This window comes from Pyxicephalus adspersus, chromosome 7 (assembly GCF_032062135.1).
Source record: "Pyxicephalus adspersus chromosome 7, UCB_Pads_2.0, whole genome shotgun sequence".
In the NCBI taxonomy this organism is placed as follows: domain Eukaryota; kingdom Metazoa; phylum Chordata; class Amphibia; order Anura; family Pyxicephalidae; genus Pyxicephalus; species Pyxicephalus adspersus.
Window position 1 is genome coordinate 71,805,258 of NC_092864.1, and position 27,947 is coordinate 71,833,204.

At 36.7% G+C, this 27,947-nt stretch overlaps 1 protein-coding gene across 1 annotated transcript in view; it reads right to left on the bottom strand.

Moving 5' to 3' along the window:
* The window catches only part of DNAH3 (dynein axonemal heavy chain 3), a gene marked incomplete in the record, with an annotated part of 167,569 nt that overhangs the window by 42,089 nt on the left and 97,533 nt on the right, over nt 1-27,947 (bottom strand). The window contains 14 exon segments of the mRNA XM_072418926.1: nt 756-972; nt 5,097-5,262; nt 6,257-6,923; nt 8,570-8,713; nt 9,035-9,191; nt 11,756-11,879; nt 18,997-19,176; nt 20,813-21,107; nt 21,220-21,323; nt 21,501-21,737; nt 23,585-23,714; nt 25,973-26,078; nt 26,191-26,291; nt 27,319-27,560. Coding sequence (XP_072275027.1) covers nt 756-972; nt 5,097-5,262; nt 6,257-6,923; nt 8,570-8,713; nt 9,035-9,191; nt 11,756-11,879; nt 18,997-19,176; nt 20,813-21,107; nt 21,220-21,323; nt 21,501-21,737; nt 23,585-23,714; nt 25,973-26,078; nt 26,191-26,291; nt 27,319-27,560 — 2,870 coding nt within the window.

Genomic DNA, 27,947 nt, shown 5'->3' on the forward strand with positions numbered 1-27,947 from the left:
GGGCTGCGGTTGCATTCATTGAGAACAGTGTGCGATCTGCGGCACTAGAGGTTAATAAACCTCCAGTGCAGGAGATCTTTCAATGAAAGCGGCCGCGGTCAGCTGTCAGCTCTGCTCCCTTGATTGCTCTTGCAGTTCTTCACAGTCCCGTAAAATAGCCCGGATTTTCCCACCATTGACTTTAATGGTGTTCGAAAATCCCCCTATTCGATCGAATAGCTGTCGAATCAAATAGTGAGATAATCGACCAACACTAGTAGTAACCCTTGACAATGTCTTGTTACCCGTTTTGACTTTATGTATTATGCTTCTTCATGTTAATGTAAATAAAAAAAAAAAAAAATAAAGAATGATATAAAAAGAAATGGTAAACTGCAATCCCCCTGGCACACAGTATTTACGATGTCAGGCACTCACCTATTTGGGGTCGGGGGTGCTTGCACAGTATGGTCACTCACAGGAAGGGGACACAGATGAGATGATAGAGGGGGATAATGAATGATAGGAGCAAAGGTGTACAGGACAATGGAGAACAAGAATTGAGGAAGATACGAGTATAGAAGAACTGGAAGATTCTCCACCAGTCAGATTCACTGCTGTATGAATAGCCCACCTTTAAGTCTTATACAACTTCTATTTTAAAATACAAAGGCTAAGATAAGTCTAAAAAAAATCATGCCTAAACATGGACTAGACATAACTTATCTGGTACACCAATAACAAATGGATAAAATCCTGTGTATTGCTATGCTTACTTGTGAAGACGCAAATTCCAGTTTCTCAAGACCAACGAGGTAACGGTTTCTCATGGTGTCCACCTCAGCGCGTTTGCTGTTTAATAAAGTCTTAAAAGTAAGGATCAGCTCCAGGTATGAGGTTGGGGTGACGTAGTTATGTCTGCGCAGCGTGTTGTAGTAACTGTCTGACAGCTCCTTGACGTTTTCTTGAAAATACTTGCACATGGAAACAACCCTAGGACATTTCACACAGCAATACATATATTAATCCTTTCCTTGGGAAAAAATGTATAACACAAAAGCAGCAGTGTATAAATTATTGCTTATCATTAAAAGGTATAATACATATACACAGTAAGAATCACGCTATTGCTTGTCACAAGAGGATCCTATACAATAAGTTTGCACAGTCAGACACATAATAATTCTTGTCACAAAACACGGATGTATAATACATATATTGCTTGGCATGAGGAGTGCCTGCATAATACCTGCACAGCAATACATACAATAAAGCTTGCCAGGAAGCCTGTATAAACCAACATTTCTGTAAAGTAATCCTGATTAAGACGCCTTTTTCAATTGAGCTGGGTTTTCCAAAGAAAAACAGAACATGTAGTAATCCATACAGAAAACATACAATTATTATCTCAGGGTATTTCTGTTTTACATAAAGAAAATCATAATTCTTCCAGTAGTTATAAAAATATTTTCATATATATAATATTACTGTAGATGTAAAACTCATTAAATTCATAATCAGTTTATATTCTACAGTGTTTTTAAATGTTTTTTGTATGCAAATAACAATAATATGATAATGTCCTGAGTTCAAAGCACAACTCTAGCGATAAGATACAAATAGGATACAAATAACAATAATAGCTTTTATTGCAGGGCTTTTCATTGCAAAAAATAGAGGAAAGCACAAGGCGGGTTTTAAGGGCAGCAACATTCAACTCACATCCTCTGAGCCCAGACTGCCCCTAAAGCCACCTCTGCCCATGGTACAAAGAAAGCAGCATGCTCTTTGTCAACAAATAAACTCATGGTCTTTTTGGATTTCCTCTTCCTCACATACTTCAGCCCTACTTAAAAGGGAATGTGGCTGATACCAAGTCAAAGCCAGGTACTTACATTGGTTGCACTTAAAAAATACCATTATTTCATTATTTATATATTAGGATGAGATGGTTGCATTGGGTTGTGCATAATATACCCGACTGCTTACTTTGCTTCATTGCCTAGCATTGTATACTACAATTAGCTGAATAGAATCCGTATTAACAAATCTTAAAACATCTGATAATACATGACAACTCAGTAAGAATTACTACATACATTTCAGCACATCTTATAAGAACAGGCCATGTAAATATTAAAAAATCACTAGCTCATTAAGCAATACACAAGTTGTAAGAAAACAATTAACTCTGCAGCAGAGGTAAGCATATCTAAACCTGAAAACAAATACTTACATAAAATCCCTTTTTTTGAAGTATTAGTTGTAAAATATTCCAAAGCAATGTCTATAGCAAGTATACAGAGATTGTAAAATAATGTTCTCTACAGGAGAACAAAATGACATAAAATATTAAAATAGCATCAATCGGCCTGGGATGAAATACCATGGTTGCATTATGCGATGACCCACGGTCCTAGGTCATTAGAAAAGCGGGAAGGTACAGACACTGAAGCCCACGTTACATTTGCAATGTATATTGTGTGTGTGTGGGGGACTTAGAACATTATTAGAGCAATGAACAATTAAAAACCTAATATTCATTTTTTATTCATGGATATAATAAAGTACTTACGTATCAATCCTCAAACAACCTGAATTGTACACGAAATACAAGCTTTACGAAATCTGCGTAGATTGGTTTTACTGACATCCTTTTTTCTGGGTATTCTGTTATCCCTAACCCTATCGTCCAATGTTAGACTAAAGTGATCGGTGCCCATGTTTTTGGTACCCAGAGAGTGGATGTGTCCATGAGATGTTCAATAGAGTTGGGCAAATAAGGATTGTATGTAAGGATTGTTCATCAAGAAATATCCAATTACCTTGGGGCAGGGGTGTCAAAAACACAGAGGGCCAAAATTATAAACTTAGACAAAGTCAGGGCCAAACCTGAAATTTATTGAAAAAATTGAGGAAATGTTTCCTTCTCATTATAAACTCTTTTCATATAGGAACAAAGAGGTTTTGCTTCACATTCAATCTGGAATAAGCTTATAATCGAAAAAGAGACATCAATTTTTTTTTTTATTTTATTTAAGAAAAAATCTTATGCCTCTTTCTCTATTTGTAGCCTTCTGAGTTAAATTTCAATGGTAACCTTTTTTGCACAGGCTAACAATATTAATAACAATATTCTTCTATGAAAATCCAACCATTCAAGTCCATGCCTTAGAGTAACAAGGAAAAGCTGAGGGGAGTGCTGGAAATGCCAAACGCGGCCATTACCGAACTAAATCTTATAAGTGGCCCGCCGCTGAAACTCCCTCTATGGAGATAGCACCGCTACTAAAATTCCTGTCATTATTTGGGTCTATAAGACAGTCCAATGCGGGGCCACGCATAGGCAGAGAGCCTTGTAGTAGGGGTGCTATTTCAATGCAGCGGCAGGCCAGCTGCAGTTCATATTTAGGATTCCTTGGGGGCCAAAAAAAAAAGGACATTGGGGGCCAGATTTGGCCCCCGGGCCAGAGTTTCCCACCCCAGCCTTAGGGGATCAGGAGGGATTGATACATTTTTTGCATTCATCTGTATTAAAAGTAAGTAAAGAGTTAGGCCTTTTTCAACTATGTAATCATTTATCTGTTATGCCATTTTAGCAGTCATACTACATGAATATATATATTTAAAGCAGTAGATGTGTTTGGGAATCAGGTTGCCACTGTTAGCTAGCACTTTCATTTTATTTCACTGTTCCTTTTCTTCCCTCCAGCTTTTCTAAATAAACTTGTTTTCTTGGTAACACTTCATTGTTTCAGTTCGCCATTTTTTAATATTCATACTGGTAAACAAATTGATAAATCAATTCCTAAAATACATCATCTCTAATGATGAATAAAAGACAACTTCACCTGAATGTTCGGACTGGAGGAAGATAGGAAAGAAATGGCAAAAACATTAAAATCTTTCTATGCTGAAGCATCTAAATTGACCCATGGCAATAATGGAAATCTCCATTCCAACATTTTCGACTAAAGGCTCACTAAGTGATGCATTCAGGAATAGATTACTTACCATGATGTCCCATAGTCACAATATATTACTGTAAAATCCCACAATGAGTAATTTTATACAATGTTTCAGAAAACCAGACACAGATTCCTCAGGGAGAATTGTCTGTCTGATACACAAAACATGAAAGAGGACAGGAAAAGGACTGAAGGGGTAAGTGCTTAGCTTTCAACTTCAGGTACTTTAGTTTCTGTATGTTGTGCCATAAATATCATGCAGGGTTTTACAAAAACTAATAATCAGTTTTTTATGATCCTGTCTGTAAAATAGGCTTGTAATTCAATTACAGTCTTAGAAATAAATTCTTACTACAGGGCTAGAAGGATTACTAATCTATGAGTCTGCTATTAGTTGTTGAAGGACACCTAAATAAAACCTGCAGAGACATAAAATATACAATGGAGAAAAAAAATATTCAAATGGAGAAAATGTGAGAATTAATAACCTAAGTACTTTTTTTTAAAAATCAGGAAATTGTAGCAACAAAGAGACAGTGGCAAGCCAAATATAAATGTATACTTCCCATAAAGTTTGTTCTAACCAGTAGTAGAAATAACATAACATAACAACCATAGTTATTTCTTTTGTACATTATACTAAAAATCTAAAGATAAAAATTGATAAATACGTTTTATGGAGAAGGGAATAAATTGGTACTACATCAAATACTACATATAAGGGTAAATGTGAATGGGTACTTTTCTATGGGCCAGTTGACTTATTAAACTTCTGCTGCATAAAAGATTAAATATTTTTCTTTAAAATTCCTAATCTGGTTTTGTAAGCAGTTATGATCCACCTTCAAATTTAAAATTGAGTATCACCGCAGAAGCAGAAGAGTAGATTTAGCTTCTGGAGGATTAAAGGTTTCACGAAGAATCTACAATTAAAACCTCAAGTAATTTTCTTTTCATAACTGGTTCACAGCGTGCCTAAATGTTTCAATGCAATTAAAATGTGTATATATATATATATATATATATATATATATATATATAAAACAGCTATTATAGACAATTTAAAGAAGTAGTAGTTCTAAAATAGTTCTAAATGGCAAATCATTTAAATCATCATGTCAATCATTTATTTAAATGCTTAAAACTTACTCTTTTCGGATATCATCATCCAGATCCACATCTTCCAAGAATTTGTTGGCTACCATCTCTAAAGCATCAGTAGGCCATGTCTGGAACCAATCAATGGTACAGCAGTTTATCAGTGAAGGAAACATGCGCAGTCGATTGCGGAAGGCATCACCTATAGGACTCATAGCTAGTGGGTGAGAAACAAAAATAATGATTGTACATTGTAAATGGTTATCTAATAGTAAGTGTTTATAAACAATATCAAGCAAAAGGCAAATTTCACTAAAGCTAATCAGGCTAATTCCAGCAAATCATGAGTGCATGTAAATGTTCACCCTAAATGACAGGATATAACTGTTTTAAGCTCCTAGTATTGTACTAAACCTGGCATTTCTTAACCTTCCCAGCGGTTCATTTCTTTCTGGTTTTATATGTCTAAAAGCAGTACATTGTTTTTCATGAAAATAATACAATTATGAGTATAATAAAGTTTGAAACACAAAATCATTTAAAAACAATACATTTATTAAATTAAAAAATCTATATATTAAAAAAAATTACATATTATACTCATACTATTATATATACTGTAAAATAAATGTTCTTGAAAACAATGTACTGCTTTTACACATAAAAATTAAATGTATTGCATTCAATAGTTATTTTATATTGACTGCAATACAAATGGATTCACCGGCGACTCATCGGATGCAGAAGCAGAAAGAAGAAAGAAGACAGAGGTCGCGGCGCTGGGCGGCGGATCAGGTAAGAGCTGTATTTACTAACCTTCCCTAGGTGTTCCAACCCCGAGTGTGACTCGGGGTTACCACTTTTAGCAACTTTTTTCTACCCCGAGTAACACCGGGGTTACTGGTAGGGAGGTAAAGCAGGTCAAAACCTTACTTTTGCATGCATGGGTACATCATTCTGGACTGGCCAAACAAGATGGCTAATGATCAGGAACCCATAAGCAGACTGAGTAAAGATGGCTGTGCCAGCGATAGAACAAAGACAGGTGAATGTATTTGGAAAATTTGCGAATGGGCAGGTAGGGTTATTTTATTGTGAAAGTGACATTGCCAGTGTCTTCAGCAATAACGGATGTGCCTGGTTGCAAATTCGTCACATAATAGCTTGAAAATAGATAATAGCTTAATAAGGTAACATTGATGTGATCTCACCTAATACTATGTGTAAGTTGGCCTTGACTCTCTCGATGAAGAAATTGTACATAGCCATAGGAGTGGCTTCAATTTTCCTCCCTTCTGTCCTTGCGATAGACTGCATTTTCTCAACTATATCTGCCTTCTCGTCTGCTGGAAAGATATTAGGGACATCCCCAGTATTCAGCAGCATGTTGATATCTTCTACAAACACTTCGTCTTTGATTTGGTTATCACAGAACAGGAAGACTGTGTTTTTGCCTGCCACACCTGCTTGCAACATTACTTTCTTCACATCATCTCTCCATTCATTTATGGTGTAGTTTTTTGTTATCTCAATCTGAAAGAGCTCAAAGGAGTTCATAAAGGTGGCCAGTTTGGTAGCACTCTGCCTCCCGCTTCCACCAATCCCAACCAACAGCAAGTGCCCGTTGTCTTGTTTTAGCACCCGACAAATCCTGGAGATATGTTCTATGGCAAATTTAAACATGACCAATGACATTGGGGCTTTGCTGACATTATTAAATTCGTCCAGATAGTATTCCATGACATTTGTCAGCTGCTTCAAATCAGTGATTTCATCATATACTTTAACATCACTGTCAGGCTTAAAAAAATCTCCAAAGAAGAGGCTTCTAATATTATCATCAACCACTTTTCCTGTAGGCGCCAAGTGACTCAAAACCTGAGGAATACAGAACAAAGCATACATGAACACTCCACCAATGCCTGATCTTCTAAAGGGTAAAATAAACAGAAACAAGTAAATTGACCTGTATGGATCAGAACTGGATTTTACAAATGTGTGCATGTGTTTGATATATCCACCTCAACTTTCAGTGCATCAGCCAAATCATACACATCAAAAGCATAATGTCAAAATTTTAGATCAGGTTAACTACAAAAACAAATAATACCTGATACATTTAGGATAACTTTAATGTATCGATTTGTGATTGGACAGTTTTAACTAATGATATTCCTATGGTATTTCATAATGCTCTAGAACAAAGAGATTCGGTTGCAAAAAAACATTATGAACAATTGAAGGTGGAAATGCTGCCACCTGTTCTAATGTGATAAATCCAAACAGATATATTCTACCCTTGGAACTGTCCTTAGGCTATATGAAGTCCTGTGCAAACATTTGTATCATACAACCACCTATGATTAAACAGAACAATTACCTTACTCCCCTTGTAATCAGTACTTTATTGACATTGTTATCAAGAAACTCAGCTTTGTGAACGAAGCTTCTCCATGAACTTTACTACTTGATTTACTTTATTACTTTTATTAAACCTTGAGATATGGTTATCCTATAGTGAGCCAATGGTATCAAAATCCTTAAATTCAGGATTTTAGGCTGTTGCATTACACATAATGTGCACTTAACATTGCTGGCATAAAGCTCCACTAAAAAACATAAATTAAAAAAAAAAAGTATATATATATATATATATATATATATATACACAGGTAGTCCCCGGTCATGCGATATAGGGACTGTAGGTTTGTTCTTAAGTTGAATTTGTATGTAAGTCGGAACAGGTAGATTATTTTAATAAATGCAATTAGGACAGGTGTTTGTCTCAACATATTATTAGGCAGTGTGGTGTCCGTTACTGTATAAAATCCTCACTGTAAGTTAATCACAAACAAAGCAAACAACAAACACTTAATCACATTCATTAACTTCTTGAGCAGGCTGTGCTTTAATATGCAAAAAGAAACAACCGCAGAGTTTGTCTTGGTCATTAAAGAGATACACCAGCTTGCAGAAGAGCTCAGTCTCGGCTGTGTTTAGCAAAAATATTCTTCTGCAAGACATGCAAACCTTCCCCCTCCAAGCCTCCATCCTGCACAAGAGGGAGCAGGGAAGCCCCGTTTGTATCCAGGAGTTCTCTGTATGTCAAATTTTCCTTATCCCAGCGGCTACCTGTCCTGTAAAATAGAACTAGCGATTGCACCAAAACTATGGAATAAATATGTTTTACGCATCGAACCTTCTGCTGCAATTACAGCTCCTTTGTAGTCAGACTCCATCTAATAACTAACTACTTAATGGTCACAGTTTATTGAATATATACATTGTCCATACTGTAATGTAATACAGAGATTATAAAGAATGCTGTCCACCAACCACAATATGGCCCTGACACTAGTTTACTGATGTTTTATCCTTCAGAGTGGACTGATAACCTGCCATACTGAAAGGTACCTACTGACATGTGCCAAGGAACCCCACTAGGAGAACATACATCCAATAATGAAAACTGCTGCCATACAAAATAATAAAAAAAAATCCAGGGAGTAATAAACACATCATACCTTGTCAACGCTTTGTTTAAAGCAATTGGATGTGGTCTCTTTTACCATATTAAAGAACATCTGTCTGTCTTCAGCGTCAATTAAACGGTCATAGAATACACGGTAGACTTCATGAATCCAGAGTCTGATTAATTTATCATTGTCCTGAAACGAAAAAAGAAATGCAGTTTGTTAAATCAAAATTATTAGAACATCATGTAGTCTGTCATGTGTCTTTCGTGTTTCATACTGAATTTGTGTGACACATATATATTATATTACTTGTAATAACTATTTTAGGTTCGTTTTTAAGAAAAGCAGGTTTTAGAACATCCTATTCTTCATTTAGATAATTAGACATTCTTAAGTCTAGCTCACTAGTATGAATATTTTAACTGAATAAGGTAATATTATTTTGATGTGAGCTATACTGTCATTCAAAATACCTTATCTCAGGTACATAATACCTTACCTATTCCATCTTACCTGTAAGTGGGTGTGTGGACACAGCAATACTCCACGTACTACCCGAGAAAAGTCTCTCAAATTAAAAACATAATGAGATTTTGATGGAGTTGGCAAGAAGTTCTCGACAGCTGTTTTGTAAATTGCCATTGTAGCCTGTATCATAAGTTTGCCAGATCTGAAAAAACAACATTATAAGTAAAAGTACTCTTCAACTAAAAGTCATAGGAAAGCTTACCTCCAGGCAGAAAACATATTAAAGCAGAACTGCAATGAACCCTTAAAAAGGCTTAAACAGAATAGTTTTCACAAAGCTAAGCCAACAGGAAATATACCTGACTTGGTTTCCAATTGAATGGCTGCTACTACCACCACTGTACTATGAAATATGGGGACCATTGTGCTTTTTACACAGATGACATTACTTTGGGACAATGGCATGTAGAATAACTGTATGTTATTCTTTGTAGGAAGCTTGTTTCCAGGAGACTGCAGTGTAGATGGATTAGGCATGTATATACATTTAATTATATATCAGTTATATTAATATTATTTATTAGTTATTTTAAATTATTTATTTCTGAATGAAGAAGCACATGCAAATAAGAAAGGTTGGATCTCTTGTATGCATTGCTATCCATGATGTACATTTACGATACATGCTACTATTGTTTTCATTGTAGCTAGATGATTGAATTTTGTTTGAGACTGCTGGGCCTGCATACATTTGTTTAGTTTTAGACCATAGTTGTAAAATAGGTGTCAAAGACAGGTCTTCACATGACTAACACCAACCTAAGGAGGGTTGGCTAAGGACCCTATCCTAACTCTCCCTCACCATGCTTCACAGCCTGAAACAGACAAATTCACTTTCCAACTTCACCCTCTGCTTGTTGGTTAGTTAATAACACTGCAAATAACTGCTGAGTCAATAATAGAATGAAGTTTGCTTTGACAGTAATCAGACATAACACCTGAATCTGTTAACCAACGAAATTGTTGGTCTAGGCATTGGGGGCACCTGCTCAGGATGAGTTATGTCCTGCACATTAAAGGAGTTTCTGCATATCCATAGATTGTATCACCCACAAATGTGCAGGAGCATACAGTAGAAAAATCAAACCTGCGATGAGTGTGTAGAAGGTGGTTCTCCTGGGTTCCTTCTCGGCTCTGACATTTCCCTATGACTCAGCTGACGGAAGCCTTGCACACTACTCTACATAAAGTATGCTTGGTGTGTTCTTGTGAGGGAGAATGGAGCAGGGATATGTTTAAGTAAGGGGGGGCATTGCTCGGCCGAAAGTGAGCAATGAAGGTGATTTTCGCTTGAGGCAAGATATGTTTTAGGGAGAATGTTTTTGTTTATGTGGAGGCTTACATTCTTCTGACTGCTGAACTTAATATGCTGGGCTGTACATTAACTACTCCTGATTCCTGAACTCTGTTACCTAATGCTGGCACCTGCACTCTGTTGCACGAAATACTCCTGATCCTCGTACCCACTGCAAACACCTGCACTGTGTACATGAAACACTCCTGACCCCTTCGCTCAATATAACAATTTGCACATGACATATTCCTAACCCTTAACTTTGTAAATTGCAAACTTCTGATGCCTAGACCCTAAATTGCACACTACATACTGATGAAAAGTTCATCATCTCAACAGTTGCTGTGCCATGAGTATTTCAAATAAGTTTTCTTTATAGATCAAATAAAGTATTAGCTCAAAAGTTTGTGTTTCATACACTTGTGTTTACACACCTACAGTAGTTTTTTTTTATCACTAGTTTCCCATAATGTTTTCATTCATGGTAAATCCTGGAAAGCATCCAGCAATAAGTAAGAATTGTGTTCCAATTTTCATTTCTATAACAAATGTATTTAAATATATCTGTAGCAATCTTTTCAAATAGGAAATCAAGCTGCTTCACAACGACTACTTTGAGAAATTGTTACAGTATGATAAGAAATTGCTATGTTTTATAAGAGATTAAAGCTACGTACACACGGCAGATTTTTATCGCCCGATAATCGGCATCGGCCAAATATCGGGCAAAAATCTGCCCTGTGTACAGTCGGTGTCGTCCATCGTCCGAACGACCGACCTGCCGGATCTCTCCCTTGCCCACTGATATTGGGGCATTCTTCCTCCCCCAGACACCAACACCTTTTTTTTCCTTCCTAATGACTAATGACTCCAGACATTATTTTTCCTTCCTCCTTCTACTCTATTTTCTCCTTCATGGCCACAAACACTGAGCATTAATTCCTTTACTGATTTCTATTGTATTCCAAGGACTTTTGACTTTAGGGCATTAACCATACAGCCAACTAACTAACGTTGTAAAAGACCATATAATACCCAATTCTTACTTCTTATTTATACATATATGTGTTAATTGTGGTATACTATGTATGCCAAACTTTATTTTATTATTAGTATATTTTTTCCTAACAGCTGCTTGTTTCTGTGTAGTATTTACCTGGTGACATTCATTGGTTCAGACAAATGTTATCTCTGTTTATTTATGTATTTATTTTTTATCTTTGGGTTTGGGTAATTGGGATTGTCACCTATAGAACAGTAAATATGGAGCATTTTGTGGGTACAGAGCCTATGTAAAATGTATATTATATGTAAGATCAAACTTTAGTTAAACATCATCCTTTAGGATAAATTAACACAAATTAACCACATTAGCTTTCAGACTATAAAAATAAGTTATATATAAGAAGTACCTTAGAAATGCAATGTCAAATCCTTTGCCAAAGTGCCAGTCGGCAATAGAACAAAAAATTTTTGTTAGAGTTTCATCATCAAAGGCATTTATGGAGACTATGTTCAAGTGACGTGTAAAACGAACTGCAAAAAAAATGAAATAATGCAATAACTACATTTAAAATGTCAACACAAATTACTTAGGAGTTTTTTGAAACACACAGTATCCTATCACTTCTTCACAGGGAACTCTTAGGCTACGTACACACATGAAATTGTTCTTGTCTGATAATTGGCTCAGGGCCGTCATCGGACGAGAATATGGCGTGTGTACAGCGCCCGTCGTCCAAAGAACCGTCCTGGCGGATCCATGGACGACGAACGATCCTAGTGGAAGTGAAGGGCAGAGAGCACAGTGGGGTGCCACTCCGTCATTCTCCCCCCTTCCCTCTCCATACAACAGAATGGTGCTGTATGTACAGCACTTGTTCATGCATCGTGCAGTTGTTAGTCGTTGGAAAGGATGGTGAAAGATCGTTTCAAAGAGAACTATTGCACGTGTGTACTCAGCCTTAGAACTGCTTTGTTTTATCACCAATCGCAAAGAAAGAGGAATGCTTATCAGTACTACATCACACATAATAGACCGAGCGAGCAATTGCTTCAAATGTGCTCATGAATGTGCTTAGTGCACACAACAAAAACCTAGAAGTGGGGAGGAAACATGTTTTTTATTATTTTATTAAAAAAAGGACAAATAAACAGGGAAAACGTGTTGAAACTACTTTAAGGCAGTGCAAAAAAACCCTGCTGCTGAAAAACAACTAGATATATTCTACAGCAATATTTTTTTTGAATAACCTGTCATTTATGTTTTTTTCTATTCATAAAAAGACAGAAAATGATTAGCAATTAAAAAATATTTCTTCAAATGAAAGGATTGTTTATCTACCCAGTACCAACCAATTTACAAAATGTTACCATAACTTTATTTGTGTATATAAAGAGCATCCAACCTCTGAATTTATTATCATCATACCCATTTTAATCATCTTCTGAATCCTTTGAACCTCCCAGGTAATACAGTATACGCCTGCTATATATAATTGATCTGTGGTTCCTGCTTTTAGCTACCAAACAGCTTACATGTAAACACCAAGTACAATACCTTTAGGGTTCAATGAACCCCTATGTGCAACTTTAGGATAGTTCTGTTGGCGGTCATTTTATGATGAACTCTGGACTATGTTTCATTGTTACTTTGTTGCTGTTTCTGTTTCAACAATCTTGTAATTAAAAAGCAAGCACCACCTGTGTCCTACACTAAGCTTTGTATATTTTGTCTTTCCCCAGCCAGCCTTGCATTGTTGGCCATCAAAGAGAATATTTCCCAAGGAAATGTATAGGAAATCCTCTAACACACGTATGCTCAGAGGCTGCTAAAAGACATCGGGAGGAAACCTCAGCATGCCATCTCTACATTGGTAGTCAAAGGTAATACAATCGAAACCTAGCTGGACTACATTTGATTGCTTAAGCACTGTTTCAAACAATTGCCATGATTTTTTTAATTCAGTTTGCATTTTTTTAAATCTTACTGTTGTTAATCCCCCCCAGTCATTTAGCAGGCTTGTAGTCCTCTTAGGAACATGCATATCAAGGTGACAATGCAAGAGAACTATTAGGAAAGAGGTCTCACCCAATAATAGTAAGTGCCTCAATAATGACCCTAATTAAAGGATCAGCAGGTATTAATATAGAAATTAAATTACCAAAAGCAAACATTTTATGAAAATAAAAAAGACTTTGCATGTGTGTTTAAAAAACCCATTGCTATTTCCTATTAATGTTTAAATGAGTGTCTGTGACACGCACAGTGAACTCCCCAGATAATCTGCAGAATATGCAAGAATATGCCACCCAAGGAGAGCAGATATTTGAAATTACATTACTACATACAAGCTTCTACTGAGTCTATTTATAATTGTTTTAACCCAAGATTATGCATGTTTTAAATTAAATTTTAGGTGAATCTTGGGTGAAAGCTGTGTGCAGCTTGTGTGAACAAAATGATACATAAACCCTAATAAGATTTTAGTGATAGGTCTATAAAGTGTTGAACTACTTTAAGGTGAACACTCAAAATACATGGATGGCATTCTAATTGTAAAAACAAATGATCAGATATTACATTTAATTCAGTCAGTCTTGTTTTTTCGAAGTAATTATTCTCGATAACTAAAACATGCAGAAAAACAAACACACCACAGATTTGTTAAATATAAGAAGTTATTACACAACTCATAAAGCGGTGCTACTGATCCTATATCTAATTGTAAATCAATATAAAACAGTTGCAAATTACATTTACATTATACAGTAATCACATTCACACTATGATAATAAACACAACTTCAGCTGCAACTGTGTTTATGTTTATTATTTTGCTGATACAAAATAATTTCCACCTGCCAAATCTACCATTATGTTTATTCACACCTGGGTGCGTGAGATGTTTTAATACACCTAAAAGCTAAACCTTAGTTGGAAATCTAATTATTCATTATTTGTATGTAGTGTATGTATGTAGTGCTGGGGGACGCAGCCAGTCTCCCGACGCTAAGCGGTGGCTTACTAAAGATGAAGACTGCGGTGTCGATTGGGGAACTGCTGTATGGGTAACAATAGTGCTGACCAGGGCCTTACAATATTCAATATTTTTGGTGAAAAAAAATTTGGACTCACTGTATATCTTTTTTAAGGGATAATATACCTCTATGATCCTTTTAATTATATTTATACTGTTACATATGCAAATGTTAGATGTTGGTGTTAGTTGGACACCAATAATAAATCTTTGTTGAACTAACTTTATATGTTTCTATTCAGTTTACAGCAAAAAACCCTGCTTTGTTTTATCTATCTGAACTTAAGTAAAGTGTGCTATACCAAATTGTTAAAAGAATATATGGTTCTAGCTATTTGTACAAGCCTACTATGCTCATTATGTTGTAATAAATCAAAGTTCTCCATGTAGGTGCATGCAAAGAACTGAATGCAGAAGTAGTTGCATGACTTCAATTTCAGTGAACTGTCAATAATTCCTAAAAAATTAACTAGTTCAGTATTAAAAATGTCTACCACCTAAATATTTTTTTAAAAACTTCATTGTGGGTTTGCTGGATTTTCTAGTTTCTCCTATAATAGTCTTTCTTCTCTTACATACATCTTTAGTAAACCAGGACAAGCAATCTTCCAACACATATTTTTCGGTACTTCTGACTATGAGTTGGTCTCAATCTGAAGGCATGCAAGTGATGAAGCCTAAACATGGGGCAGTACGGTGGCTCAGAGGTAGCACTTTGCAGCGCTGGGTCCCAGGTTCGAATGTCGGCCAGGACACTATCTGCATGGAGTTTGCAGGTTCTCGTCGTGTCTGTTTGGGTTTCCTCCGGGTACTCCGGTTTTCTCCCACATCTCAAAAACATGCAGTTAGGTTAATTAGCTTCCCCTCAAAATTGACCTTAGACTACATTAATGACATATGACTATGGTAGGGACATTAGATTGTGAGCTCCTTTGAGAGACAGTTAGTGACACGACTATAGACTTTGTACAGCGCTGCGTAATATGATGGCGCTATATAAATACTGTGTAATAATAATTGTTGTCTATGGAGTGGAGATAAAATCAGGCCATGTGTTTTTAAAGGAAGACAGCAGCAGAGGTATTTAATATTTTGCACATTCCAGTTTCATTTTATATTGCATCTAAGCACATGTTGCACAATGCACACTAAACTAAAATGTTGTACCAATGCCTCATAGAACTACAAAATCATCTGTACCTGTCCCAACCAAAAGTAATCTTGAGTGCAGTGTGTTTCTGAAAAACCCCACTTGCAGCAGTTCAGTTGTGCTTTCCAGCAATGTTTCTATTAAAGTAATACACATGCAGGATACATGTATTTAAATATATACACCTGAACATAACAGGCAGTAAATATCATCCCTCTGGAAAAGGCACACAGAAAATGTGGAACATGTAGACTGTATCTATAGGGCATCATAAATTAAGGGCCATTAAGTCAGAAAAACTGAAAAAGGCTGATAATGAACACTAAATGATGAAAAATGATGTATACAAGTTTTGTACACATTATTCATTTTTGGAAGGCAGATATACTGTTCATTTTTGGTTTTTAATAATATGGAGAAGATGGAGCTCCAGTCTTCTCACACATGCAATCCTTTTGCTTATTGTTAATAGTACTACAATAGGAACCCTGCTCATACCTGCAGAAGTTTTATTGCACCTTCTATATCTCAATACCTACTGCGGCCTTCAAAAAAAACGTGTCCTTATGGCTGAATCCCAAAAGACAAAAAGAAGTGGGCGAGATTTGGCACTGTCACTGTGCTAAGGATTTGGCTGTTTGGGGCTTAGTATTCACGCATAAGGGCAAGGGGACTTACCGCTGTTATTTTAGCAATTTTTTTTGCTTTCATTATGGAGGCCTGGTCACTCTATATAAGGGGCAAAGGTGGAAGAGAGCTCATAACTCGATTTGACCTCAAGAGTGGTTCATCCTATCCTCCTAGCCAGGTGTCCTTATAGTCTTCAAACATTGTGTAGGAGATAACACTAACTGGTTGCTCTGGATAACAACAACAGTACTTCTTTTAAACAATTTCATAAATAAGGCATTATTTACCCAAAATAAAGTCACATTATAAAGGGAAATGAAACAAACTGTTATGCTTTGTGTATACCAAGTGGAAATACAATAGCATCTCCTACCCTGTGTTTTGTGATAGGTACATAAAGCAAATGCTATTTTAAAGCTCTTTTGTTTATTCTTATCTGTAATTTACATTTGTGTTGATGTCAAACCCCCTGCTGTATTTTGTTTGTAATGACTTTTGGGATTTCAGTTGAGTCATACTGCCTTTGTCTTGCACATTTCATTTGGTTATTGTAGGAGTGTCAAGAAATTTCAGTACATGTAACTATTTCCATTCCTCACTGATGATATTCAAGAATCACTATTTATTTTTACCTTGTGAGTTATCCTCTACTCTAATAAAAGGTTTTATTAGTCTACAAATTTTAGAGAATTGGACTGGAGTAAGGCTTCAAGTACAGCAAACAAGTATTGTAAAGTAAATATATGGTTCATGTTTTCTAAAATGATCTTGTTTTATTGCAGCCATTCCTTGGTTTAGATATATATCTATGTATATGATGGGAGCAGCACTAGGAAGGACAGTTTGGCCAGGGCAGGGGTCTTAAAATGAATCCAGCCTGTCAGTCAATGCGACCAATGCTGCCTGGCCCCTGGTTGAAGCATCGGGCCAGTAATGTAAAAATACGGGTATTAAAGGGCCTCTCTAAACGGCTAACTGTTTTTGTAACTTTACCTACTAGTGTACAAGAAAATGGTCTCTATGGTAAGAAAGGCTTTCTAAGCTCTGTGGCCATTTTCTTGCAGGCCGGTAGGTTTAACACTAAACCAGCTAGCCAATCGGAGGGCCCATTTTCTACACCCACAAGTCAGCTAGAAGAACCCAGAAATTGTGCACTGTGGACAGATCATTCAAACATAGATTTGTTTGGCCATAGTAAAAGCAGACACATCTGGTTCAACAGAATTTCAGGAAAAGAACTTCATACCAACTAAGAAGCATAGTTGTGAAAATCTTATGGTTTGGGTTGCTCCATGTCATGGACAGATTGCTGTGATTAAGATATGTAAACTGGGATGGGTCAAATACCAACATAAAAAGTATGCTAATTAAATAGCACTAACTGCTTGAAAAGTAATTTTACAAAAAAACAATGGATAAATGCACATTAGAGGGTTTCTGAGCCTTGCTTCTATGTGCGGGAGAGAGGGACACTAGGTGAGAGGGACAAAAAGGTGCACCAGCATAGTGTACTCCTTCTCATTTATTGATGAAAGCACTCAAACGCAAATGTCAGCAGTAGGCTAGGAGATCTACACTGACATCACAGACAAGGAGGAGTTGTACATATGACCTTGCTCTATCTGCCCAACCACAGGTAGTGCTGGTGTTCCCAACTTGTAGGACACCTTTAGCACATGGTCACAAGCTTTAGAATCCCAAGGGTGGCATTGATCCCTTATTATTCACTGATGACATTTTCTTGGAAGTGCTTATTGTTAATGTAACTTTTATAAATATTAATAGTAAAAAGATCAGGTCTGAGCACTTTTTTAGCCCTGTGTACATAAAGGAAATGGTGGTGCATAAGTCCAAAATGTAAATAGCAATGTCACAGCTTTAAACAAACCACAATGGCTCAAAACTGGTATGATTAAACAACAATTGGATAAAATTAACGGATTACACCCAAGTGTCCTCGTATTAAGTCCATACAGGATGTCTATAATCTACAAGCAGACCTGGATGTACTGGTTGATTGGGCAGCCAAATGGCAAATGACAATATTGAGAAATGTAAAATTATGCACTTGGAGGGTAACAACATGCATGCTTCATACTGTCTAGGGGGAATACATTTGGGGGAGAAAAAAACATACAAAAGGATCTGGAGATTCTAGTAGATCATAGAGTTAATAATAAGCATGCAATGCCAAGCTGCAATATCTAAAGCTAGTAAAGTACTTTCTTGTATTAAAAAGAAATTTGGAGTGCAGAGAAAGAGACATAATCCTGCCCCACTGATCGGACCACATCAGGAATATGCAGTCCAGTTTTGGGCACCAGTTCACAAAAAGAATATTGTGGAAGTTTAGAGAGTGCAGGGAAGGGCAACTAAACTAATTAGTTAACACAGTTAAACACAAAACACATAAATATAATAAAAATACTTGAACATTTAGGTATGGTCTCATTTTTTATATATTTTACCCTAAAAACTCCTAAAACCTTAAAACTGTTATAATTGCTTATGTGAAATTGTGGCAAATCGCGCCATTTGCTTTTGTAAGAGTTTGTAAGTGTTTTAAAAGCAAGCTTTAAAACACTTGTAAAAATGTATGTGTAGACACCCAGCCTAAGATAGCTGGGCCGGAGTGGCTTAAAAACCAAACCCTTACATTGATTTAAGGAAAAACTTCATGTTTTTTTCAGTTGTTTCCAGCATATTTAATGACATGATTATGTTAAGTTAGCCGATACATTCACCAAGTTACATTCATAAAATGCTGAAAAATAACTTGATTTTGCAAAATCACCTGCCCCCTTCACATTCTAAAGCTGACAAATCACTCTTACCAGTAATGTCATTTCTCCCCCCACCAGGTGGCCCCATGGCCGAAAGGAACTGGACATCCACAATATCCATCCGTGAAGTGTCCTTTCTATCATACCAATGTCCATGGTCAATCCACTGTCTCAGCAATTCAATTGGTGGTTGGGCTCCATAAACTTCTTTTGCTGGCATATTTAGATCATCTGTCAACACAAGTACAGGGTTTTTATAATGTGTTTATAAGTGTATTTAAAAGCTTTCTTATAACTAATAATTTGTATGATTTCATTATGATTATTATATAGTTGACAGACTTTTGGATCTTATACAACAGATTTACTTACAGATCCTTAAATATGACCCATTACAGTCATTGCTTGTTAACATATCTACCTTATTTTGGTGAATAGTCTGGGCCAAGTCAAATTCCTAAAAAGTGTTTGCTGCAGCATTAGATAGCATTAATCTAAAAAGAATACCCAGGAGAAGATTACTTTTTAGTGTCTTAGGCTATGTTCAGTCTGTTTTAACACCACATAAGATAAAATGCTTACTGAATGTCTAGGGAAATTATTTTTTTATTGCTTGGTAGGAATAGAGATGCTTGTAAATTAACTCTTCCACTTCTTCTATAAAGATTAAACAGAAATATCCTGGGTACACAAAGGAAACTTGCAATGGCTACTACTTCTGCATGGTGGTCAATGGAAGTCAATACACCAATAATGTGTGGGGGCTACTGGCCTTTTCCACTGCCAGTGTTACTAAAATAAGTCACAGTTCTACTATCCTTCAGAGAGGTCACATACTTGTAGTTGTCCTATACTTGCAGCAACAAATATTAACTACTTGTTTTTTGTTGATACTTGTTTTTAGTTTTATTACAAGTCTTAAAAAAACGGAGAGATAATACATAGTTATTGGCTGATTACATTCGCATGGCATCTCCTAAAGAAATCACTCTATGATTAAGCCCTTAAAGTAAAATGTGATGAAATGTGAGTGAAAATCGAATTTTAGACAAAATGCTGCAGGAGGTGCTCTCATACACAGTGCTGCGCCGCGCCATAATAGTCAAAAGGCTACATTTTGTAGACCTCTGCAGACCCTTAGACCTTTATTTAGGTGAAAGTAGGAAGGTTTAGGTTCTAGAATTGGGCTACTATTATTAATGAATTTTATCAACTGGTCTGTGTTTATGACATTAAAAGAGAGAGAGATGCTTGCTCTAATTTTTTTAACCAGCATCTAGAATCTCTGCAAATACAGCAGAATACATGAAGATAATGAACAAGGTATAAATTATCTTTATCAATAATTTTAAACATCGTCCAGTAATTTGAATTTCCAGCTGAATGTAGACTAAGTTTGTATTTTTGGGGAGGGAGTCTTATTGTAGTTCAGTGTTTGCTTGGAGAAGGTGTATCATTTATAAATCAGATCACCTGTTACTTGTAGTAAGTAGCTGTAGTAAGTCCAGACACTGGACTAAGCCATAAAATGGTAGATAAAAGAAAAAAGCACAGAAAAAGTATATCTTCGTCCTTGTTTCATAATGCTGCAGAGCACAGACAAAAGCCCACAACAATCGTACTTTTGTCTGTCCCTCATCAAAATGATTTCATCTGCAGTTAACCAAGTCATCAAAGCTTCAGCAATCAGTAGTTGCTTGGCTATTGATTTTCTGACAGACTGATAGAAACTAAAAGTGCGCTGGACATATTTCTGTAGACCTTGAAAGTAATTCTGTGAAGACGGGCCTCATATCCCTGCAAAGCTGAAAATGTCACTTTAAACTTATTAAAAAGAAGGACTTGAAAAAAAAAAAAGTTTGCTTACCCACAAATACAATGGCTTTTTTTCCTACGGGAGGGCCATAAAGGCCTTTCCTTCTCCTATCCAGCTTGGAGAAGATAATATCCTGGGTTTGGTTTGCAGAAGTTCTTGCTGAGAAGTTGATGCAGTTAGGAATATACTTATCTTTTGGAAGTTTTAACAAGAAACTGTTTGTTATTGCAGATTTCCCTGTTCCAGTGGGTCCCACAAACAATATGGGAACTGAATGGTTCACATATGTATTCAAGAAAAATGACTGTCTGGCAGTTTCAATCGTTGGTATAATGAGATCTGATACCTAGGGAAATAGAACAATACTAATGATTAGGTCCCCATTCATTAAAATAGATTGTATTGCTGTATGAATGCAAAAAGTTTTTACTTTCATTAAAAATGCAGCAAAAAGCTACCTTGGCAGTGGGAGAAATGGTCATTTCCTCTGTGGTTATGTAATCAGTCCACAAATTCCACTGTCCGCTTGCATGTTTGTGAAAATAAAAGTCATATACAGTTCCTGTAAATAAAAGAGTTCTGTATTAGTAGTAAAAGATGAGATATTTTAAAAATAAACTACCAAATAGGCAGAATTACGATTAACATAAAACAAATCTCAAAAGAGCTGCATAACAATATCCAACATATTCAAATACAGAATATAAAAATATAAGTTTTTTTGTTGAATCAAGTTTACCTCTCTCTGGGAACAAGTTGTTCTTAGTCAGTTTTACACTCTTTGGTCTAGGGTGTTGATCATCCATTCCCATTAGGAGGTTCCGATAGAAAACATCAAACTTTTTTCTGCTGTCAGCATTTATGGTGCCACCAATGGTCCAAACCAAAGCAAAAAGAAAAAGGCCTTGTAGCCACAAAGTGATCTGCTGACTAGACATGGGCTCTTTACCCTCCTCTTCAGAACTGATGATTTCATCTGAAATATTACAGGACATTGACTAAAAATTTAACCAATATGAAGCACAGATTTAAAAAGCAAGCAAAAGAAAAAGAACGTCTAGCACTCACTTACACTTACCTGTATATAACTGAATTCAGAGTAATACAAAAGATGGATGAAAATAGACAAAATAGAACTATATGTGTGGCTGAAATAGGTGGCCCTACAAAGAGATATCCTGTAGAACAACAGGATGGGTAGATTCTGATCAAAATAATTTTGAGAAGAGGAATGGGCCGGGATATGTATGCAGACCCACAGCAAGGGACAGTGCTAACTGGGACTGTGGATGGAATAAGTTCCTTTGCCTATCTCCAGTCCTGGTTAACAGTGGCTCTTGCTGTGAGTCTGCATACAAGGCTGTCTTGCTAAAGGGCACAGGAGAGCTCAGGGAAGATGGGTCATGCTACAGGAATGAAGAAAAAGGTAGATAAGGTAACAGAGGGTATTTCACTGAATGGGTCTGTCACTAGCGATGTCTGCTCTAAGGGGGAATTGTCACTGCACTGAGGGGGTCTGCAATGAAGGGGTCTCTGTCAATGAGGGGGTCTGCCACCAGGAAGGGACACCAGGGGGGTCTGGACTAATGGGGTCTGTCACTGAGAGGGGTCTGGATTTGGAAGTCTGCCACTGAGCGGCATCTGCCATTGTGGAGGTCCATATTGAGGTGGTGGTTTGGTACTGAAGGGGGTATTTCACTGACTGGGTCTGCATTTAGGGGGTCTCCAATGAGGATGTTTGCTCAAGTATCTGTCACTCAGGATCTAAGAATTTACCACCAGAGAACATTTACTAAGGGAAGGGTCCGTTACTAAGGCTGCGTACACACGTCCAATGGTTCTCATCCGATAATCGGCTCAGAGCCGATATCAGACAAGAATCTGCTGTGTGTACAGCGCCCATCGTCCACCGTCCGAACATCTTTCCTGGCGGATCCACGGACGATAAAACGATCCTAATGGAAGCAAATGGGGAGAGCGCACAGCGGGGTGCTGCTCCGTCGTTCTCCCCCTCCCCTCTCCATAGAGCAGAACGGTGCTATATGTACAGCACTCGTTCATGCATTGTACAGTCCTTAGTCGCTAGAAAAGATTGTGAAATATCCTTTCCAACGACAATGATTGCACATGTGTATACAGCTTTAGGCTCAGTCACAGGAGGAGAGTCTATAATGGCATGTCCATGTTCTTCATCAGGGCACAGGCTTAGATTTGGTCTGTCTACAGCACTGCATATATGATTTAATATTGAGACAATCTGGCCACACTATACTTGATCTAGATGATAACAAACCTACAGTGTACATGATAAAATAGAATAATGGCTCTTATATATATATATATATATATATATACATATATATAAAACCTAACTGGCTTTTGTGTAATTCTTGTGGGTGCATTAGACTGCAATCTATTGTAGAGACAGTAGGTTATTTGAAATTTTACAAGTTCTGTGTTAGCAGCTTTAAAATAATTCAATACTGTAGAAATTAATAAAAATGAAAACACAAAAGAGATGCTGTAGTACAGAACATGTCATATGTAGTACAACAAAATGATATATTTGAAAAAATAACTCAGACATGGGACATAGTTAAGGAAAAAGAAAAGCATATATCAAATCATATAGATATTAACAAATACTAACATATGCTGTGCACCATCATTACCATAAAGAAATAAGTATGACATATTCATCAACAGGGAAATTAAATCTTGTTACCTTCCATGAGCTAAAGAAATAACTGTAGCGACATGAATAAATGATGAAATGCTTAATGTAAATGTGCTCTCTCTTAAAATTCAGTGTAAAATCCTTACCCAGAAGGCAGGTGTAGAGTCTCATCATACTGTATGTCAGGTGGATTGGAGACGTTTGTACAAGAAATTTACATTCCAGGTGGATAAAATTCAAGCATGGCTGAACAAGCCAGTTGAACATGTCATTAATCTGAAAGTAAAATAAAGTCCAATGTTTGAAAATATTATCAGCATAAAGCTTTAAAAGGCAAAGTGAACTTCAAACTACTACAACAAACCATTAAACCATGAACCTAAGCCTTAAATACAAGTCTCATTTGGCAGTATAAGAGCTCATTAGCTTGCACAGTTTCATTTCCTATACATCATCTTTTTTTTAATAGAAAAACTGCATTCTTTTATTTTTTAAGGGGGGTAATGTTCATTTCACCCTGCCCCCAGAAGTTTAACTGATAATGCTATGCTTATTGACTTTGCAATTAACAATAAAAGCCAGCAGCCATAGACTTCAGTATAATTTTTAAATGAAATTGAAAAAATAAACATTTTCAATTTCATTGACAAAATAAGATGGAAACAAATTTGGAAGCATTTGACTAACCCTAGCTAACGTATACTGTATTTTAAATCTGATTTTTGGGCAGATGTAAAAATATATTACTTAAAGCAGGATCTTATTGATTTAGCTCAGTGTAGCATTTTTGGCATTGCTTTAGACCAAGATTAAATAACTCCCAGGAACATGTGGGAATTCAATTATTCATGCCTGGCCAATCAAGATCAGCAAAGCTACTAAACCCCGAAAAAGGTTTGGCATTGGTTAGGGATCCATTATATGTCCTATTATATATCCATTATATGTCACACGGCCAGCAAGGAGTGCGGGCTTTGTTTCTGCTTTAATTCTTTGATAGATTTAAGTTAAACAATTTTTATATTGGATATTGCACACAGGTTGAAAAAGTATTAGGATGTGTTAAGATGATGTTATTAAATTGAAAATAGGGCCATTTCAGACCCGCGGTAAGCCACAGTGTTTTCCCATTGGTTCAACTGTGGTCCCAGCAGCTCCCAATAGACTGAAGTCATTTTTGGCTATGTGATTACTGTTTGAATATTCACACTGTGGCCGCGATCAAATGCAAGTGTGGTGCAGTTTGCCATGGATTTTCATCACCCCTCAAGCCCCCACAGCTCAAAAACTCTACTTAGAGTTGTGTCCCTGAAAAAGTTGTGAATCACTGAATAAAAGGGTGTTGGGAGTAGGAATGGGATTGTGGTTTGCTTCAACTATGTGTTTGATGTAAAATTTCAGATTTTGTTCCGACAAATTTAAGTAGATTCACCAGGGACTTTTTCTTTGTAAATTATGATGCATTGCACAGCCTTTAACCAATGGCTGTGGGCCTGGAAGAGTCAATGGCCCTGATTTATTAAAGTTCTCCAAGGCTGGAGAGAATACACTTTCGTCAGTGAAGCTGGGTGAAACAGAAAACCTGGAATGGATTTGCTTTAAGTCATTACCTATTTGTTAGCAAATTTTTTCAATTCTGGACCAGATCCATCCCAGGTTTGCTGGATCACCCAGCTTTACTGGTGAAAGTGTATTCTCTCCAGCCTTGGAGAATGTTAATATTAAGGGCCAATATGCTGACTTGTGGTTCAGCTAATCCCTCATTAGAAAAGAATGTGCAGAGCAACCATAGTGTCAGTGAACTGAAAGCCTAAGGAAAACGAACAAACTCCACTGGGAAAGATTAGAGCACTAGTCACCGGTTAATTTATGATTAGCCTTAAACACTGAAGTCGCTGCTCAGTTTTACAGTACTGTATCACTGGCAGCCTCCTATATTTTGTAGGAAAACAACTGTCTGTACTCTAGTACATTTTGGTCCAATATCCCAATTAAAAAACGGTTCTGCTACTTGCCAATGGTATACTGATATATCAATGACAGTACCTTTGTGATCAAACCAGGCCCGATCCAGCCATCACTAATTACAGGTATTTATCTACCTAAGAAAGCTAGATTTATTCAGACATTCCTACTGCTATGAATTTCAGATCCATGGCTCTTCAGTACACCTTGCTGTTTTCAGGACGTCTTATAGACTTAATTGCATAATACGGGCAGTTTTCATAAGCTTTGGATTGCAGATCATGACATTCACTTATTCTAAAGGATCATAAACTTAAAACATGCAATTTATGATTAATTGCAGATATATACTCTAAAATTATGGCTCTCTAAAAATTCCCCCTAAAAGTTATACTGTTTAAAAATGTATTTTTTCAATATTAATATTTGTAAAGCATGCCATCAAGATTTGTGTATGTGTCATCTTTACTTGCAGTAAAACAGTTCTACTGAATACTTGGCAACACATCACCAATGCTGTGGCCTGTGTAACATGTATTTAACCAATATTGAGGTATTCATTCCCTTACTAAATCCTTGTGCTCCGTTGTGAGGATTTCAGGCAAAGTTTTCATGTAGGAATCTTTTAAAGGTTTCCATCCGAGCTGTTGGGGTTCCATATAGATCATTCCACACCTGAATGGTTAAAAAGAGAGGAACACAACACCCTCAGGCAAAGGATAATGCATGCTGAGCAAAATAAGATAGTTGCTACCCTTCCTGACCATGTGAAATGAAATCCAATTACCTGCTCACAGTTGCTGGGGAAGCTTGCTCCAAGTCAGCAGGCTCAAAAATTAAACTCATTTTTGCATTCATCTGAATTATTTCACCACTCATCAAGCACAGCTAAAAAACAAAGAGAAAACATGCCATCAAAACCGCTACCTATTACTCGTTGCATTGAGCTTGCATTTGTTAAATCAATAGCATAAAACAATTATATTAATTAGATAGTACTTCATAACATATTGCACTAAAAAGGTAATGTTTATATTGTTTGAATACACTGTAAGGCTGCTAAATGAAGTTTAGTTTGGTATAGATAGGCACATATATGCTTGTCTTTAAAGATATTGCTACAATAATTGACTGATAATGTGTTAGCAACACAAAAGGTGAACTACTTGTTTGTTTCTCCCTGGAGGTTTTGCAACAAAGTAAAAAATATCTTTTTATATATATAATTGTCGTTGGAATTTTCATGATCCTTTCCAGCGACTAAGGACTACACGATGCATGAACGATGGCTGTGCATACAGCACCATTCTGCTCTATGGAGAGAGGAGGGGGAGAACGACAGAGTGGCACCCCGCTGTGCGCTCTCCCCCTTTGCTTTTATTAAGATCGTTTGCCGTCCATCGCCCGTGGATCCGTCAGGACGGTCATTTGGACGATGGACAACGAGCGCTGTACACACACCAGATTCTCGTTCGATATCGGCCCTGACCTGATTATTGGACAAAAATCATTGGACGTGTGTACGTAGCCTTGTGGTTGAGCCCTACAAAAGTTCTACAAAGTCATTACTTGTCTGCTCGTTAGTAATCATACCTTACAGCAAAAAACATATGGCCATCTAAAGTTTTTCAATAACCAGCACTGAAGAGACATAGACAAAAATTACAATAACTAATACCAAAATAATTAGGTTGATCTTTACATTCTTAATACCAAATGTTAGGTATTATATTTATAAAGCAATAAATAAGATATTCACTTAAATGTCAGTTTATTAACTGTAGTTGTATCTTCCTGGCTTGTGTATTTTAAATTGCAGTGAATTATTCACCTGCAGTGAATGTTTAGTAGATCACTGCTTTATAAATATGCCTCTAGGACGTATCATACATTACCAACACAAGTAGGTTATTACCTTTTTATTGTCATCCAAAACAGTGTTCATATTCTCTATCCACACAGCATCTACCGGGCCATCAAATATAATCCATTTCCTGTCATCTGTAGTGGAAGATGCTTGTTCCCGAAAAGTAGTTGCCAGTACTCCATCTGTCCACTCATGACTTACTGGGTCAAAACATCCATATAACTGTCCCATTGTAATGGCTTTAGGATTGATCACTTTAAACTCCACAGCATACTCGTCCATTGATTTGGCTAGGAAAATAGAATCAAAAATTTTCATTCAAATTTTTATTTTTATGTCATAATTTGTTCAATTTCACTACAACACTTAAGCTGCGTACACACGTGCAATAATTATCGTTGGAAACGAACGACTAACGTCCGTTCGTCTGATAATTCTTAACAAAAACAGTGCACAACAAGGCCAATGAATGAGGATTGTGGCTGGAAACAAAGACCATCCCGGCGGATCTGATTGGGCGACAACTGTTCGCAATCTATTGTGTGTACGGTCGTTCAGTGATCGTGGATGGTTCTGCGGTACACTTTCTTTCTTTACATGTCATTTCCTGCATCGTTCAAACTATCGTATCTAGCGTGTGTACACTATTGGTGGATTATATTTGAACGATCGTATTG